Source organism: Megalobrama amblycephala, linkage group LG9, assembly GCF_018812025.1.
Source record: "Megalobrama amblycephala isolate DHTTF-2021 linkage group LG9, ASM1881202v1, whole genome shotgun sequence".
In the NCBI taxonomy this organism is placed as follows: domain Eukaryota; kingdom Metazoa; phylum Chordata; class Actinopteri; order Cypriniformes; family Xenocyprididae; genus Megalobrama; species Megalobrama amblycephala.
In genome coordinates this window covers 41,301,574-41,320,339 of record NC_063052.1, presented here as the reverse complement: position 1 = coordinate 41,320,339, position 18,766 = coordinate 41,301,574, and the positions used below count along the sequence as shown (strand labels likewise).

The following is an 18,766-nucleotide window of genomic DNA, read 5'->3' as shown; positions in this document are numbered from 1 at the left end:
TGTAAATGGTTGTAAATAAGTGTTGTTTAATGTGTATATTTGTGTTTAATATATTTAATATGGCAAGAGGAAGAGTCTTAGCTTCTCCTGATGTGCCTTCATCATGTAGGAAGTTTTTCCTTTGTATTGTTTTTTATGTCATTGTGTGTGTATATAAACTATGTTTTGCAAATAAATATATATGATGAAATATGAAGAGGATGTTTAAGTAGTTTATGTCTGCTGCATTTACAAACTAAGCCAACTCTTTGTGAAGATAACACAATCAGGGATGAAATCTGTTGAGATCAGAGGGCTGTTTCATAAAAGATGCTAAGAAAAGCGAGGATTAAACTCCAAAACCTAACTTGAATTAACCTAACAAATGAGTTTGGGCTAAAACGGTTTCATAAAAGGTAATTGAAGTTCACGCAGTCCCGCTAATTCGATCCAGGTTCACCTAGTCAAGATAATTTCGCGTGCACGCTTTTCTTAAGCAGCCCTAAAGGTCGATCATGGATCAAATCGATCCACCACAGGAAACGGCATACGTTTTGTGCTATTTTATGCGTTTGAGACATGGTGTTTCCTTAGTGCATAACTTACTTTTCACAAGTTTATTCTCCATCTGTAAATGTTAGAAGTCATGCAAATATTTCCATTTTGAGACTAAACTTCACAGTGAACGAGCGCTGCTGCGTGCATGCGCGCTAAACAGACGGGACGCAATAGAAGCGCAATAATTCTAAAATATAGGCTACATTTCGCTAAAATATTTGATGTTGGACATTAAATGTGCCTTATGTACACTTTAAAACCTACAAGTAGCCTAAGTGTATTTTTATGATGGTAACTGTAAATGGACTATTGTAATGCGGTAAATCAATATACTTTGGGACAATTACTGAGTTTAGATTCATCTTACCAATTAAAATTTAGTCTGTGCATATTTATTTTAATTTTTAATTTTGTGATTTTAATTTCTGCTCCTCTAATAACCATAAAGAGTACTACTGCCAAACAAAACCAGAGAGAAATGTATTCATATATTTTAAAACAATCTAATTAAATATTGGGCACAAAACATTTAGCCAGTAAGAAAGGAAAACCTATATATATATAATTCAGGTTGATTAGGACACATTTTCCCAGTCATTTCAATAGCAAAAAGTGTCCTAATCAACCTGAATTCCATATATATATGAGACCAGAGTATAGATTAATATGGGCCTTGGAAAAGGCTAGCTGACTTTATTGTGCTTTGACTACAGTGGGTAGTTTCAGTGTGGACAGGCTGCATCTTACTCTGTCACTCTTTTCATAGCTTTTGCTGGCTCTGAAACACTCACTTGGTATTTCTCCTGCTCTTTCTCTAGCAAAAAATCACTCATCACTTGAAAGCTTACAAATGAAGGCCTGATTGTTTCAGGGGCCTTGTCACAGGTTTATTGATTTTGAATTTCTGTTACTTTTGCTATATTTTCACACTTAAAACAATGATTTGGTAATCCTCTTGTATTCTTCTGTGCTAAGAAATAAGTCTCTGACAGTTCTCTCCCAAGTGCTTCCATTGTTGTCAGTATTAAGTCTGAGAATGATTCAGTGGCTATATAACACTTAATTTTTAAGAAATTACTTCTCTTCAAATGTTTTGTTTCTCATCATGCTTACCTTTAAATAAAAAAATGTCTTAAACTTACACCAATATATATTTTATTAGCACAATTTAGTAAATGTGTGTATTATTTATATATATATATATATATATATATATATATATATATATATATATATATATATATATATATATATACACAGCAAAACTGCAGTGTTAAATTAACTCTCCTGGGAGTACATGTGAGACCATACTCAAGAGTGTTAAAGTGTTAAAATAAGAGTGTTAAAAGAACACTGAAAAGTGTTAAAGTTAATGAGATAATTAAGTGATTAATTGAGTGATGATTGACCATTATTGAAGACACCTGATGATAACAAGCAGAATCACCAAAGGAGAAAATCACAATTTTTAAGCCACCATCGTGGAGATGAGGGTTTGTTTTAGTTGGCTCTTGACCCTTGATTTTTAAAAATAAAATTTTGCTTGGGCTGTTTTAACTGAGTTATAACATCCAGACAAACAAAGAGAAAAAATGATTAGGTGATGTTGGTTATGTTTTTACATAATCATTATTTGATTTGAATCACTGAACTCATTTAGAGCCCAATCTCTGAGTTAGATTCACATTATTGATTACAGCAGCACTGTGATTCTACAGCACAAGATCAGCTTTATCAATATAATCTGAAAGATTTCACAAACAGTTCTGAGCAAAAAAAGAAAAATCTTTCTCTTAGGCACACACAGACATCAAGAATCAGCCTGTGAATCTCAACGACGGTGACAAGCAACATATTCTGATCAACAGATCAACTCTGAACATCAGAAAACAAGCTACTAAAAAGTCACATAAACAGAACAAAATAAAATATGAGAATAAAAGAAATTACTAAGACAATTCAGCTCATAATTTATTCATGCAGCAATGCATGATGGGAGCCATGGATGAATTTTGATTGGTGGCACCCAGAATGCACTGCAACATGCTTTATTATTCTCACCACTGTTGAGATTCACAGACTGATTCTTGATGTCTGTGTGTGCCTAAGAGAAAGATTTTTTTTTTTGCTCAGAACAACTGTTTGTGAAATCCTTCAGATTATATTGATAAAGCTGATCTTGTGCTGTAGAATCACAGTGCTGCTGTAATCAATAATGTAAATCTAACTCAGAGATTGGGCTCTAAATGAGTTCAGTGATTCAGATCAAGCAATGATTATGTGAAAACATAACCAACACCACCTGATCATTTTTTCCATTTGTTTGTCTGGATGTCATAACTCAGTTAAAACAGCCCAAACAAAAAATTATTTTAAAAAGTCAAGGGTCAAGAGCCCAACTAAAGCAAAACCTCATCTCCACGATGGTGGCTTAAAATTGTGATTTTCTCCTTTGGTGATTCTGCTTGTTATCATCAGGTGTCTTCAATAATGCTCAATCATTACTGTTAATCACTTAATTAACTCATTAACTTTAACACCGCTTCAGTGTTCATTTAATACTGTTATTTTAACACTTTAACACTCTTGAGTATGGTCTCACATGTACTCCCAGGAGAGTTAATTTAACACTGCAGTTTTTGCTGTGTATATATATATATATATATATATATATATGTGTGTGTGTGTGTGTGTGTGTGTGTGTGTGTGTGTGTTAATAAAGTCAAATAATTGTATGTGAGAGAGTCAGTTGTAATATCATTGCGTTCCTATTGGTCAGTGTTAGAGAAGCTCAGCTTAGCCTGACAGTTAGCCTGCTCCAGACCAGGCTAGTTTCCCAGCATAAGTTGCCAGAGTAACTGAGTTTGAACTAATTTAAGTTTGTTTTATGAAACAGAATTCACTGACAACAAGTCTGACTAAGTAAAATAAGCCTGGCTTGTTTTCTAATCTTGTTTTATGAAACAGCCCTCAGGCTGTAATCATCAGGGATCTTGTTCAAAATAAACTTCAGCTGCTCTAAACATATATTCAAATGTGGTACCAAACAGAGAGAAGCACAATGTTTGATGGACCAATAAAGTTTATGATCAATAAATATATGTGGTTATAGTCATATGCTAATGTGTTCTTGTTTATGAGGACAGCGATTGTTTTTGCAGCTTATATTCAGAAAGTTTAACCAGAACACTAACTGGTTAACATCAGACTCATATAGAACTGCTGTTTGTGTAAAGTATACACCCTTTTAACTCATGACATTTATACCAGGAAGAGATGTGTTTTATACTTGTACATTTTAGTACTTATTATTATATAATATGGTCAGGTTTTTTTTTTTTTTGTATTATTGATATATAATCAACAGCATAACCCAGATGTTCATACATAGAGCTTACAATACAAAGAACCTGGAATATTTGTCTGGACTCACAAAGTAACACAGTTTTGTTGTCCAAATATATGTGCCATCCAGCTCAATTTGCTTTTAAAGACTAACCAATGAACAATCAGACTCGTCCTTTGTGGGAGGAGCCATATTCCCAGATCCTGCCATAATCACCTGTGTTGGATACTCCCTCTTTAGTTTGCACTTAAACCTCTATAATCATGCTGCAGTTTTGACACACAGATTATAAGATTCATGCAGAACTCTCACCATGTAAGTTTTCATGCTTTTATACATTAATATTGTCTTTGAATTATTATGATAATAATAGTTTTGTTTCTGTTTGTGGAAAAACAAACCTGTTAGTGGATAAGGAAATTAATCGGCATTTTTATGCCTAATGTGTCCAATACTGTGATTATGATGACGCTTATCCATTAATGGGGTTATTAATATAATTATTCAATTGCTTTACATTGATTACTCTGATTAGAGAACTAGTTGGTCACAGGTTACTGAATGTACAAACTTTCTGTTCGTGTCCATTGAGCCGTCATTATGAGTCTTGAGTATTAAACTGAAATCATTTCTAAAACCAAATATTCAGATTCTAGTTTGTCTTATTGTGCATTTTTAACATGTAAGATTCACATGTGTTGATTATTTAGACAAAATGAAAGTGAAAGTTTAGACTGGGCTGTATTATGTATAGTATTTTTCCACTCTGCAAAGTGTTTTACATAACAAATATCATTGTGATCAGACATCTGTTTTCTCATCAGGTCAAAATGGTTGGATCTTCTGCTGCTGCTGTTTTCCCTCATCTGTCATAGTGGTCAGTATAAAATTTGTTTATAAATTGTAACTATTTTTGATTTTCAGTTTTTTTATTTTTATATAACTTTTACTATAACTGCACTGACACATCTGATGCAGCTTTATATTATTGTTAACATGTTAAAGGGGTCTTATCATGCTCCTTTTTACAAGATGTAATGAATATAAGTCTCTGGTGTCTCCAGAATGTGCCTGTGAAGTTTCAACTCAAAATACCCACAGATCATTTTATTCCATGCTGTAAATGCCCCTTTATGGGTTGAAGCAATAGCAAGCTGTTTCCATTTGTGTCTCTTTAAATGCAAATGCAAAATGCAAATATACCCTAAAATATTTAGAAATGAAGACAAAAATAGCGTTACATGTAATATTCATAAAGTTCATAAAGTTTGATCCTTTATGTACATATATTGCACAAACATGTTCCCATGTTAATGTATTGTACACACACACAAATATATATATATATAAATAATTTTTTTTTTTTTGTCTTATCCTGAATCATTATGTTACACTTATAATAAGTGTTTATATTCAGACTATTTCAGACCAGACTGGTAGGACTCGCCGCAGAGTATCACAGTAACTGCGTGACTCGCCACAGACATACACAGAGAAAAGTAGCTCCGGCTAGAATGTTCCTCCGCAAGACGCGTGCAGTTCTGTTTATTAACCGCTAGAGGGCCAAAAATCACGGACAGCAGCTTTAAATAAGTTAAATGAACTCTTAAAGTAACACTGAAGCAGAGTTCAAGTTAATGAGATTAAGTGACTAATTATGTGCTGTTTGAGCATTAGTGATGAACACCTGCTGTTAACAAGCATAATCACATAAACAACTCTACAAACAGCATTACCAGCTTCACTTATTACTAACCAGACTGACTTTATTTCTGTCAGGTGTCTGCATAAGTTCTTATTGAGAATTAACAGAGGTTTGTTGTTGATGTTTTATTGGCCAAAACATTATGCCACCATCATGGCAGTCAGCATTTGCTTTAGTTGGGCTCTTAAACCCTTTTATGTTTTTAGAATAATTTGCTTTTAAGCAATTGCAATATTGTTTCCCAGCAAACACTTACACATTGCTAAATCAATAGTTTGAAAGAGCAGATAAGCTTGAATTTTCTGTTGGAAAGCCATTTGAAATAAACATCACACAGAGGTTTCTTTCTCTGTTTTTCTTTGGTTTCTTGACCAAGATTTGGCTATTATTCCAAAACCAAAACAACATCAACAAAAAAGATCCATTATACAAATGCCACCGCAATGCTTTAATGCTGAAGATGAAAAACTCTCAACGCTCAGGCTTAGACACGAACACTTATCATACAATCCTCAACAGTGGTGACAAAAATTATTTATACTGCAGTGCATGATGGGAGTTTTGTACTGTGGTGATACCCAGCATGCATTGCAGCGTGAAGCATTGATTCTTTGTGATGTCTTTGTGTGTCAAAATAATAGAGTAGTTCAAAAAATGTATGCACTACACGGTTTTAAATAATTCATGACAACTGTTTGCTGAGTTACTTTCTTCTCATGCTTGAGTCTCACATGGTTGGAAATGCAAAACCAAATGTTGATGATCAGTTGCTTTGGGTTCAATCAGGCCATCACACAATGACTATATCATCACATAAAAGCAGACAATATCTGCTCACTGTAAAGCACTGACCTCTCTGCTTTACAACATCATATGCATTATTGTAAAGAAAAATCTATAGAAATTCAAAGGTCAAGAGCCCGACTAAAGCGAACACTGATCTTCATGATGGTGGCATCGTTTCTTTTTTCTTTTCTTTTCTTTTCTTTTCTTTTCTTTTCTTTTCTTTTCTTTTCTTTTCTTTTCTTTTCTTTTTTCTGTTCTTGACAGTGATAACAGCCAATCACATTACTTTCCAGTGTTGCATGAATGCAATTGCCTTAGTGACTGCTCTAGGGTATTTCCATAAGGCAATCTCATAGGCTGACTCCTGCTTTGGAAAAAGATGATAAATTGAAAAGTTGATAAATTATCAACCTCTGCCACAAGCAACTTGAGTGATTGAACCCACAATTCAGTTCGGCAACACGTGACATCACCCATTCAAAGTAAATGAGAAGCGTTAACAGACTCCACATGTGAATGCAGCCTTATTTAACTTAAAAATGTAGGAGCAGCTAAGTTTTTGTTCATTGTATACCGAATGTATTAAAGGTGCCGTAAGCGATTTCTGAGAAACGCTGTTGAAAGTGGCTCATACCGAGCACCAAAACACATGATGGGGGAGGGGCCTGTGTATCATAGCATGTTTGTGAATGTAGGGCGGAGCTACCAAGTGTGGTCCTTTTGGGGAGGGGTGTGTTTGTTTTGGGGATTTCAAATATCAACAGTCTCTCAGAAATCACTTATTGCACCTTTAATTGGGTTTAGGATTAAAAATATATATCTAAGCTCTTCATTAACCTCACTGTGAATGTGAAGTTTTTGATCATAAAATATGTCCAAATGTGAGAAGTCATGTCTTGTGAGTTCACATTTGTGGGTTTTGTACTGTTTGTGACTGCAATAAAGGAATAGCCTATTGCAAATCAAGTTCTGTGACATCTATGAAATGTTGATTATTGAACCCAGGTGAAAAAAGTACAGTTCTATAATGTTCTTAAAGTGCTCTATTTTCGTGCACTAATTTTGTACTAAAAAATCTTCTTTAGTACTTCTTAAGATAGTCTTAAGAACATCTAAGTGTACTCAACTGTGCTATTACCACTTGTATTACAAGTGGTAACTAAATAATTTTTTTAAATACAGAGATAGTATATTAAAAGCACATTTTAGTTCATATTTCATGCTGTCTCAAAATAGCACAGTTGAGTACACTTAGATGTTCTTAAAATGATCTTAAGAAGTACTAAAGAAGAGCTTTTAGTATATTAAGTACAAGATTAATGTGCGAAATAGAGCACTTTTTTTTTTTTTTTTTTTTTTTACCTGGGAAGGGCTGAGTGAATATGGTGAAACTCTATACAGCCGTCCAGTATAACAGTATTGATAGTATATATGACAGTATATAATAGAATTAAACATGAGAAAATGTACTTCATATTTACAGTATGATAATGCCAGTACCTGGTGCAAGGGATTCATGAATTATACGTTTATGGTCTTTTTGTTTTCTTTCAGTTGTTTGTTTAACATTTGTTTTCTCAGGGTATAAGAATGAAAATTATATTAATATTTTCTATATCATTCTGCTGTCTCTATATTAAAAATATATCTTACTAAATAAATAAATAGTGACTGTGGCTTTTTTAAAACTGCAGCGCAAGCTTTCTGTCTTACATTACCTCCAAAGAGATGGAAATCCTCCTTCAGATTAAAGAAAAACCTACAGTAAACCAGGAAGAGGCATGATTTGTACTTGTAAATCTTTTATAGAACTCTTAATATGGTAGAAATTAATCATTTAAAAAACAAGATCATGTCCCAGAAGCTGTTCATAGAGCTATAGCATTTTACTGAAGCTGGAATATTTATATTTGGGTCTACAATTTTGTTGGCCATGTGTATAGACTACATCAAGTATAAACTACGCTGGGCAATCATGAACATTTTCATTATATAGAGGTTTGATTTAATAAATCTAAGTGAGAATGGAAAACTTCAACTGATATGAGACTATTATTCAATGTATAATTTTGCTCTGGGAAGGAAGTGGAAACACTTTGTAGTTTTAGTCTCTGCATTGAGCTGAAACCTTTAGTTTGATTGACTCACAATGACAGACACAATGGAGAAAGTCACGTTCTTCTTCTGTGTATTTTCTTATTGCATTATGCAAATCATGTCCAGTGGTAAATATCTTCTTTCTCATGAAATTAACATGTCGATCTTAAATAGAATAGTTATCATTATGAACAGTTTGATAGCATCTGTGATTTTTTTCAATGTGTCTCTAGATGAGTCAGTACGAGGATCTTCTGATCTGTTCAGAGCTCAGATTGGAGAAGACATCACTCTGAACTGCAGCATGATTGACAGATATGAAGTGTCCTGGTATCATCTCAGATCTGAAGAGCTCGTTCTGCTGATTTCTGGAGAGGAGGACGAAACCGGGAGTGAACTTCTGATCAACTACAATCTAAACAGCAATCGTCTGAAAATCACAGCAGACAGCTGGATCACCAGTGTTTCTCTAACTATTTCAGGAGTATCAGAGTCAGATTCTGGTCTTTATTTCTGTGGAACAAAGTCTGAAGCTCCAGAGATGCAGTTTGACAAACCCATCAGACTGGAGATTGATGGTAACAGATTTTTAGCCCCCCAATCATAATGATGGCTGGTAAAATGCTTTTATATGCTAAACATATTTTATGTGCTTAAGGCCACTGTAACCACTGCCATCACTGTAAAAACAGTTACCTTAAAGATCAATTTTTTATCTGATTTAATCATTTAAAAAAAGATTTGTGGGTATAAATTAATGTTTTTAAGTTGAGTCAGTAATGCTAAATAATATTTTTTTACTTTAATAAAACTAGTTAATTTAGATCTTACCATTTTTAGGTTACCATTTATATTGGATATCAGATTAAAGATCACAAATATATACTGCTAATCAAAAGTTTGGAAACATGATCTGAAAAATTCTAAAGGCCCTGAAATGTCATTATGCACCATATTGCATAAAGCACTACTTAAAAACTACAGAAGCTCATCTTAACCCACTCTCCCATACAACTAACAACTGTGTTTGATAAACTGATCATATATATTTACAGGTCTTTTTGTAACAGAAAAGCCAAAAGAAGTTGTGGACATCACAGGTAACATGTTGATTGTTATCTTGGATGTTAACATTTCATAGTCACAATTGGAGATCCAGCATAATTGTAAGTTAATACTTTCAGGTTGTTTGAATGTGATTAACTCTTCTGTTTCTGTAGATGGAGTGATGGCGAATCGTGTGTTGATGTTCAGTGGTGTTGGACTAGCTGTGTTTTTTCTGCTTTTAGTCATCGCTGGAGGGATTGATTACCATCGCAGACGGCAGAAAGGATGGAAAGCAGCAAAACGTGGAGTTATGATTGATCAAAAATCAACTGAATGATATCTGTTTCTGCTTTTCAAGCAGTATATTTTACACAAATGCAGTTTGTATGTAAGTAATGATCTAAAAAAAGAAAAGAAAAGACATTTCTATGTTTTGCATGTTTGTATCATTAGGCTGTATATTGCATTTTATATTTATCTATAGGAGCATTAAACCTGTTTTCAAGAGAAAATATTTTTTGGCACATAAATCTTGATTAAATACAAAAGTCAACAGATGTCTTCAATGATAAATTGTTGAGAGATCTAATCAAATGAACAACAGTAAAACAAATTATGTTTATATATGGATTCTCTGCCAGAAAACCTCATCAATACCAAAGATAAACCTTTTCATCACACCTGTATAAATCCGGTCTTGTCAGACCTGTTCTCACACTTTCAGAGAAAAGGTTTCACTTCATTGTCATTCAATGCACAATCATGATTTCCTGACTGACTGCATGTTGATGATGCAAGTAAACCACAAAGCATGGGGTGAGGTTGAAAACTATCTGACTTGCTGACATTAAAGGGCAAATAAACAAACTAGCTAAGCAAGTTAACTAAGGCTAATAGAATGAAAACATTGGTAACTTAAAATCATGTCATAAGTAACTGAATATAGGGGTTAGAGAATGAAGATGCTCCCTTAAAGATGTCATGAATAATTAACCAAGGAGAATGGTTAAATATACATTTTATTATTCTTTAAATTATATATATTTTAATAATATTACAATGTTCTATGAGGCCCACTCTGAGAACTGAATGGGATTCAGTCCACCTTATTCACATTTCACCTTCTTTTATTCAGTCTAAAGAACTTTTCCCTCAGTTCAGCAAAAACACTGCCCAGTTACAAAATTATGAAACATTATGAACAACACTGAGCATACATAAATACTAAAAAATGAATGAATGAATTTATTTATTTAACACGTGTTTACGTGTGTATTTGTCATAGGTATTTGTTAATGTATAAAGCCGTAAAGCCATTTTGGCGTTGTTACACCGTATTTCCATTGACCAGCAGGTGTCGCTGCGTGCAGTCGAAGCCTCGACGAAAAGAACCACTTTATCAACATCTGACTGGAAAGCTTCAAAGCTTCATCTCGCCAGCACTAATCACTGCATTGTGTGGTCTAATGAAACAATTCAAACGGTGACATCTTTTAGACTCTGAACAAGCAGAATACAGAAGTGACATTTCTGCTGGGTTATAGCTTCAGATCAGTCATGTGAAACATGCCTTCCCTAAGAGTGTTAAAGTTAATTATTGAATTTCTATGTGAATTATTCAATAAATAATTAAGACAAAAATCATATCAAATCAAAGTAATTTTCTGACAGGTCGATCTGCTTTAAAAAAACAAAAAAACAACAACCAATAGGCCTAGCTAAAGGAGAATAAAGACCAGTCAGACTCCTCCTCCATATTTCCATAATCCAAACGCGCTGTAGTTTCAAAGTTTTGACAGCAGAACAAAAGACCCACTCAGAACTTTTACCATGTAAGTTTTCATTTTTTTTTTATGTAAATCCAGCGTGTGTGTTTTTGTGTTCTTATAGTTTTGTTTGTTTATGGAAAACTAGCCTAAACCTGAAAGTGATGATGAGGAAATGAATCACTGTCTTTATGATGAATGTTTTTATGACGATTTTTACGATTTTTTTTTTTTTTAATTTGTGGGGTTATTATTATTATTATTATTATTATTATTTTGTTCTACATTGATTAGCCTATTCATATGAGAGGACTGTTTGGAAGCAGGAAAAATAATTTAAAAAACCTTCTGTTTGTGTCCAGGGCCTTTTGGTTTGACCGATCATTTTGAGTATTACACTGGAATGATTTATAAAAACCAAAGATTAGTTTGATGTTTCTTACATGGACATATTTATCGCGTTCAAGATTCACATGTCTTAAGTTTAGAGTCAGCTCTATTGTATAGTATTTTCACTCAGCACAGCATTTCCCTTCTGTATAGATGTGTTTGTGATGTGTGCCTGAATCTGTGACATAAAACAGCACTTCTGTTTTCTCATCAGGTTCAGATGCTTGAATCTTCTGCTGCTGCAGCTGTTTTGCTTGGTCTGTTTTAGCGGTCAGTGTGATTTTTCTGAATTTATGGTGTAGGCCTAAATATCTAACCGTTACATCATCATCATCATCATCATCAACACACACACACTCCATGAGATCACTGACATTTTTTCCCAGTTCATTCCTGTTAATTTAAGTTTTTAAATTAACATTCAGGAATTCACTGTAATGGTGCATTCACACCAGACGCGAATGAAGAGTAAAACACGAGTGATTTACATTTCAATGCAATTCGCGCGAATGGCGCGGCGCGGATTTGTTTCAATGGCTTGCGCCGCGCGAGGACTGCGTCGACCAAAGCGCACATGCAGTGGAGCGCAGCTTGCGCGCACGCCGCGGTCAAAGTTCAAAATAGTTCAACTTTACCAATAGCAACGGGCATCCAAACAATGAACAGCTAAATAGATGAACAGCTATTTACTGTGTTGGAATTTCCAGAGCTATACAATACAAGTTTGCTGGTCATATAGAGACATCAGGAGAAAGCTGTGTCATGGAGACATGACAGACACTGTTCAATCTAGAAACAAGAATAAAAAGGATCTTGCTTAAGAAGAAAGTGAGTGAGGAGGTCGGACAATCTGGCAAATTGTAAAAAAACAGTCTTTACTCAATTTGAACTCTCTCTATATATATATACATACATATTGAGAGACTACAAGCTAGCTAAAGCTGGCAAATTGAGCTTATTCGCCATATTTTACAACTATTTCCCGGTGACAAGTTGTGTTTATTCAGAGGAAGTGTGCAGAAAGAAGTGGAAGAGTCTGGGACACATAAAGGAGAGGGAGAGCCCCTCTCATGACGCGTATTTGCGTCTGTTGTGAAGTGAATTTCACACGCAAATGAAGCGAGTAAACTCAAAATGTTCAAGCGTCCAACTATGCGCAAATAGCTTGATTTATTTGCGCATGTCGCGTCTGGTGTGAACACTCCATTAAGCGCGAGTGATTTACATGTTAAGTCAATGCAAAGACATGAATAGACATCCTGCAGCGCGATTTGTGCGAATGAGGCGGTGCGAATGACGCAATACGAATCGAGCGTCTCGGGCGTTTGACGCGCGTAACGTGATTTGCGCGAAACTCGCAAGTTGAAAAATCTAAACTTTGATGAAAATTTCCACCGTGTTAACCCTCTGGAGTCTGAGGCCGATTTGGGGCCTGGAGAATTTTGACATGCCCTGACATTTGTGCTTTTTTCAGTTGTTCATAAACATATTAATGGAAAAAGTGTCATTACACTGTATTCAGCTAGCCTGGTAATACCAGACTCTGCTACTTCACTTTGCTTCGTAGACAGAGTCTGGAATGGCATAATAGAGAAGTGTTTTCTCTCTCGCTAGGGGGCCCTTGTCTGAAGTTTAAAATCATTGGTTACCCGTAAGCCAATCAGATACGTTTAGTTATGCGCCTGTACAGCCGCATCGAAGCACAGACATCATGCATCGAACTCAAATCTATGATTGAACTTCCACTGTAAACCTATTGTAAACACATGATAATGCGAGCGAAATACTGGAGTGAATGTTTATCAAACACTCTTCTTGTTCTGGCTTCAGTTTGAAAAAGAGTTGAATGTTCTCCATAACAGAGCGAATTGCATCCCGTGTCTCGTTTCCCATTTCCGCGGTCGTTTCGGTTTTCGATTTCTCTAACCTACAATGTAAAACTCGGCGCTTAGCATCTACGTCACGGCTCTCAGCCCGCCCTCTGTTCTTTGATTGGCCCGGCTGTTTCCAGACCGGTGGCAAACAGAAAGCTCTGACGCTGTATCAGACTGAGTACAGAAGCGAAATGAAATTGAGCGGAAGTAGGAAGTCTGACGTAGTCAGGCTAGTATTCAGCACCAACTAGGCTACAATAATATGTGAGGAACATGTATGTACATGTTTGTATTTTTGAAGGAATGACATTTATGCGTGGTTATTGAAAAACCAAAAAACTTAAGTCACTGAAATAAGGCCAAAAAAAATAATATTATATATGTGTTCACAAGACTTCTGGGTATTGGAGATTGTAGACTACAGTTTTTGCTTCAAAATTATGTAAAAATTATCCTACCTATTCTTTCGTAATACAATAGAGAGATTTAAATTTTATAAAACATCTTTGGTCAAGAAACACAGTATGCGTGGAGGCATGAATCATCATGAATAATGGGTGATTCTCACCTGAGAAGACAAAAGAATCGCATAAAGAGCTCTAATGACTTGCATAATAATGAGCTCTTTCAGACAGGTAGGCTGTGAAAAAACTCCTCTGTGATCATGTCTCAAAGCTCATCATGGTGTAAATCAAACATACAGAAAAAACAGCAATACTGTGAAATATTATTACAATTTAAAATAATGGTATTCTATTATATTCTTTAAAATATAATGTATTTCTGTGATGCAAAGTGTCTGAACAATTATGTTACCTCTATGGTATTTCATATAGGCTTGTAGCTTAAAGGTGCCCTAGAATTAAAAATTGAATTTATCTTGGCATAGTTAAATAACAAGAGTTCAGTACATGGAAATGACATACAGTGAGTCTCAAACACTGTTGTTTCCTCCTTCTTATATAAATCTCATTTGTTTAAAAGACCTCCGAAGAACAAGCAAATCTCAACATAACACCGACTGTTACGTAACAGTCGGGATCATTAATATGTACGCCCACAATATTTGCATATTCCAGCCCATGTTCAAGGCATTACACAAGCCAGTATTAACGTCTGGATCTGTGCACAGCTGAATCATCGGACTAGGTAAGCAAGCAAGGACAATAGCGAAAAATGGCAGATGGAGCAATAATAACTGACATGATCCATGATATCATGATATTTTTAGTGATATTTGTAAATTGTCTTTCTAAATGTTTCTATTCTGTCTTTACTAGTGTGTGTGAACTAGCTTTACAGATAGCTAACAGTCTCCAATAAAGAACCAGGAAGCATCTTGCTCGTTTAGTGTGTTTTACTGGAAAGACTGTAAAACTGCAACATACAGAAACAAAAATAATGCATATTACAATCTCAATAGGGTGAATAGACAATGCAATATAAAATAAGTAGCTTAGAATAAACTAAAACCCTCAAAAAACGATCTCATTAGCAAGCGATTAGCACGATGCTAACATACATGGAAAATGCCATAGGGAAGCTAACAGTACTAGCGCCATATATTTTCTTACAAATTACAAATAGAAAACATGGTAAAATGACTAAATTTGGCATCTAATGGAAGCAAAGATCACTATCAAACAAATACTTACAGACAGATATTTTTTAGGGACCAAAATAGTGCTTTACAGACTTAAACACTCTGGAGTCTGACTTGCTGTAAGAAGGTTAGGAGAATAACTGAACTACGGTAGCTCTGCGTGGACAAAACACAAGAAACTCAAAACACAAATAACTCTCCCCACAAGGGGGAGTACAGTTTCGTTAGCATGTTGCTAATGTACTGTTAAATGTGGTTAAAGTTACCATCGTTTCTTACTCTATTCACGGAGTCAAGACTGTCGTTATTTTCATTTTTTAAACACTTGCAGTCTGTATAATTCATAAACACAACTTCATTCTTTATAAATCTCTCCAACAGTGTGTAATGTTAGCTTTAGCCACGGAGCACTATCAAACTCATTCAGAATCAAATGTAAACATCCAAATAAATACCATACTTACGATACTAAATCGGCTCATATTTAATGATGCCCCAAATAGGCAGTTAATAAAATTAATTTAAAAAAATCTATGGGGTATTTTGAGCTGAAACTTCACAGACACATTCAGGGGACACCTTAGACTTATATTACATCTTTTTAAAAGGACATTCTACGGCACCTTTAAAAGCATGCACATTTGGAGAAATATTGATGGATTCTCATATGTTTATGTCAATTTTCTATACAGAGTAATATTTATTCAATATTTATTGTCATCACTATGAGCGCTGGATACTGTGTTTTCAATTCATACTTGCAGCCGGAGGGCGCTCTGTGCACCTTTAGTCCACAAATTAATCTAAAGAAGAACAACCATGTGACTCTCCAGGAACTGAACTAACAGAGGCTTCCAGAGATCGCTAAGTATGGCTATTCAAAACACTTTTCAAGACAATAAATACACGATTGAGACGATGTATGCATGTATTGACTCAGAATTTGCCTCTGAATAGCGCTGGCTCTGTGGGCGTGGCCACATTAGTGGATAATGAGCTGAATCACAGACTTCTGACATGGCTCTATTTTCATACAGATTACATAAACAGAGAATATTTGTTTTCAATTTGACTTGCACGATTTAAAACCTGACATTTCAAAGTTTTTTTTAGACACAAGTCTAATTTTTTTGTCATTAGTATTCACTAAGTTACAGTTCATTTTCTGAGAACTATCAGATTGGACTTCGTTCAGAGGGGGATGACAGATCACGAATCATGTTAGTTTTCTTTATTTTACAAAAAGCACAACATTTTGTTTTTACTCTGAGTGTACACAAATTAAAGAAGATATTCCACAGATTAAAATGGTGTATAACTCTTAATTGTATGTGCAACATTAACAGAGTATTTTGAGTCTCTTTCACACTGGTAAGAAAAGAAATGCAGTGGTATGGCCGGCGATACCTCAGACCTCAGAGTGTTAACCAATCAGGAGCTTGCTCTAGTAGTGACGTGATGTAGCGAGCTGAGGCAGAAATCTGAAACAACAATGAAGGACAAAATCATCGTCACTGTACATCTTCAGATTTTTATAGAAACAGGAATAAAAAGGATCTTGCTTGAAAGAAAGCGAGTGAGAAGTTGATCTTATTCGCTGTAATTTACAACTACTTTCCCGCTGACGGGTTGTGTTTATTCAGAAGAAGTGTGCAGAAAGAAATGGAAGAGTCTGGGGCACATAAAGGAGCGGGAGAGCCCCTCTCATGACGCAAATTTGTGTCTGTTGTGAAGTGAATTTCACGTGCGAATGACGCAAGTAAACTCAAAATGTTCAAGCGTCCAACTATGCGCGAAGTGTGAAAACCCCATAACTGCCGCCTATCCGCGGACGCTGCAGATAATCCACGGGTTGGGGGGGCAAGTCAAGTAGGCCTAGGCTAATAAAAAACAACATTCTAATTAATTGCACACTCACGGATGGAAGAGATAAATATTTAATTTATATTTATATTTAATGTGTTGATTTTAATGTTTAATATTTTTAATAATAAAAAAATACACATAATATCACCTGGCATGTCTGTGCAATGAAATGATGGGTTGAAGTGGGTGTAGCCTATTGTTTGGGGATGTCAGGGAGTCAGTCACAGACATGCTGGGAGTATGGCAACGTGACGCAGCATCTCGTTCCCTCTCAGGGAACCATGGTTACATACGTAACCTGAGATGTTCCCTTTCAAGGGAACTCATGCTGTGTCAAGTGCACCAAGTGCCTGCCTGTGTGAAATCGGATGCGCACACACAAGCACTCATGACTCCGGGGTTGAGGCCAAGTCTAGGTTATAAAACCTAACAAAGGTGTGAGGCGAGGACCACCCAGCCGCATCACAAGCTTCCTGGAGGGACACTCCAGAAAGTAATGCCAAAGAGGCAGCCATACTCCGAGTAGAGTGGGCTCGGACCATGATAGGTGACAGTTGACCGGCCAACTCATAAGCTAGCGAGATGGCCTCAACTATCCACTTGCTTAATGTATGCTTAGATGCAGGGTGCCCCTTACATGGGGACCCAAAACAGACAAACCGCTGATCAGTCTCACACCACAGGGCAGCTCTGTGGACATAAGCATCCAAAGCCCTGACAGGAAAGGAGGAGGACAGAAGGCCTGCAGCATAATAGGGCCTGCCACATTAGTGAGGAGCTTAGGAACATAGCCCTCACAATGGAAGAGGAAGGCTTTAACCATGCCGAAGGTTATGGCAAGAAGGAAGTCCAGGCAAGAAGGAGAGACCAACAGGGCTTGAAGGTCTCCAATTCTCTTAAGAGAAGAAATAACAAGGAGGAGAGGAACTTCTCATGAACTTCTTCGATGGGCTCAAATGGAGCCATGGACAGACCCTCCAAAACTATGGCCAGATCCCAAGTCAGAACTCTCTGATGTGCCGCAGGTCTCAGCCTCATAGTACCATGAAGGAAGCGAGTAACCCATTGGTATCTTCCCAAAGAACCACCCTCCAAAGGAATGTGGTAAGCCGCAATGGCCGACACTTTAGTGTAGATGGGGACAATCCTTAAGAGAACTTGTCTTGAAGGAACTCCAGAGCTGAACCAACCGGGCAGTTAACAGGGTCTAACAGTTTTCACAACTCCGGGCGGGGGTGAAGGAGTGACCCCCGCCTGTAGGAGTAGGTCCCTCCTGACCGGAATCTCGAAGGGAGAGCCATCGAGGAGAGACATCAGGTCCGAAAACCAAACTTGGCCCGGCCAGAATTAGCAGCAACTGTACCCCGTCCCAGCACTCTCTCTCCAAAACTCCCGAAAGCAGAGCAGTTGGGGGAAAGGCGTACAGACGCAGACTCGGCCACGTCTGCACCATCGCATCCAACCCCAGGGGGGCTGGATACATGAGGGAGAAATACAAAGGACAGTGAGTCGTCTCTCAAGAGGCAAACACATCCACTTCTGCTTTCCCGAAGCGCTCCCAATGGAGCTCCACCACCTTGGGGTGAAGTCTCCACTCCCCGGGCCTCAGCCCCTGCCTCAACAGGATGTCTTCTTCCTGATTCAGACGCCCCGGAATGTATACTGCCCTGACTGACAGTAGCTTCCCCTGGGCCCACAGGAGGATCTGGTGTGCCAAATTTGCACAAGGAGCCTGAACGCAGACCCCCC

The 18,766-nt window shown here is 36.5% G+C and overlaps 1 protein-coding gene across 1 annotated transcript; it reads left to right on the top strand.

Annotated features, from left to right (window-relative positions):
* The first annotated feature begins 4,078 nt into the window (after positions 1–4,078).
* LOC125275948 lies at positions 4,079–10,037 on the top strand. Its single transcript, XM_048203307.1, has 5 exons — positions 4,079–4,198; positions 4,708–4,760; positions 8,705–9,049; positions 9,527–9,571; positions 9,692–10,037. Coding segments are annotated over exons 1-5 (609 nt in total). The 5' UTR covers positions 4,079–4,196; the 3' UTR covers positions 9,856–10,037.
* The last annotated feature ends 8,729 nt before the right edge of the window (positions 10,038–18,766 follow it).

What these genes read in the sequence shown, in the direction of transcription:
- LOC125275948 (XM_048203307.1), top strand. An exon ending in TTCCCTCATCTGTCATAGTG is followed by an intron (nt 4,761 to 8,704) that starts GTCAGTATAAAA and finishes ATGTGTCTCTAG; the next exon opens with ATGAGTCAGTACGAGGATCT. An exon ending in CATCAGACTGGAGATTGATG is followed by an intron (nt 9,050 to 9,526) that starts GTAACAGATTTT and finishes ATATATTTACAG; the next exon opens with GTCTTTTTGTAACAGAAAAG.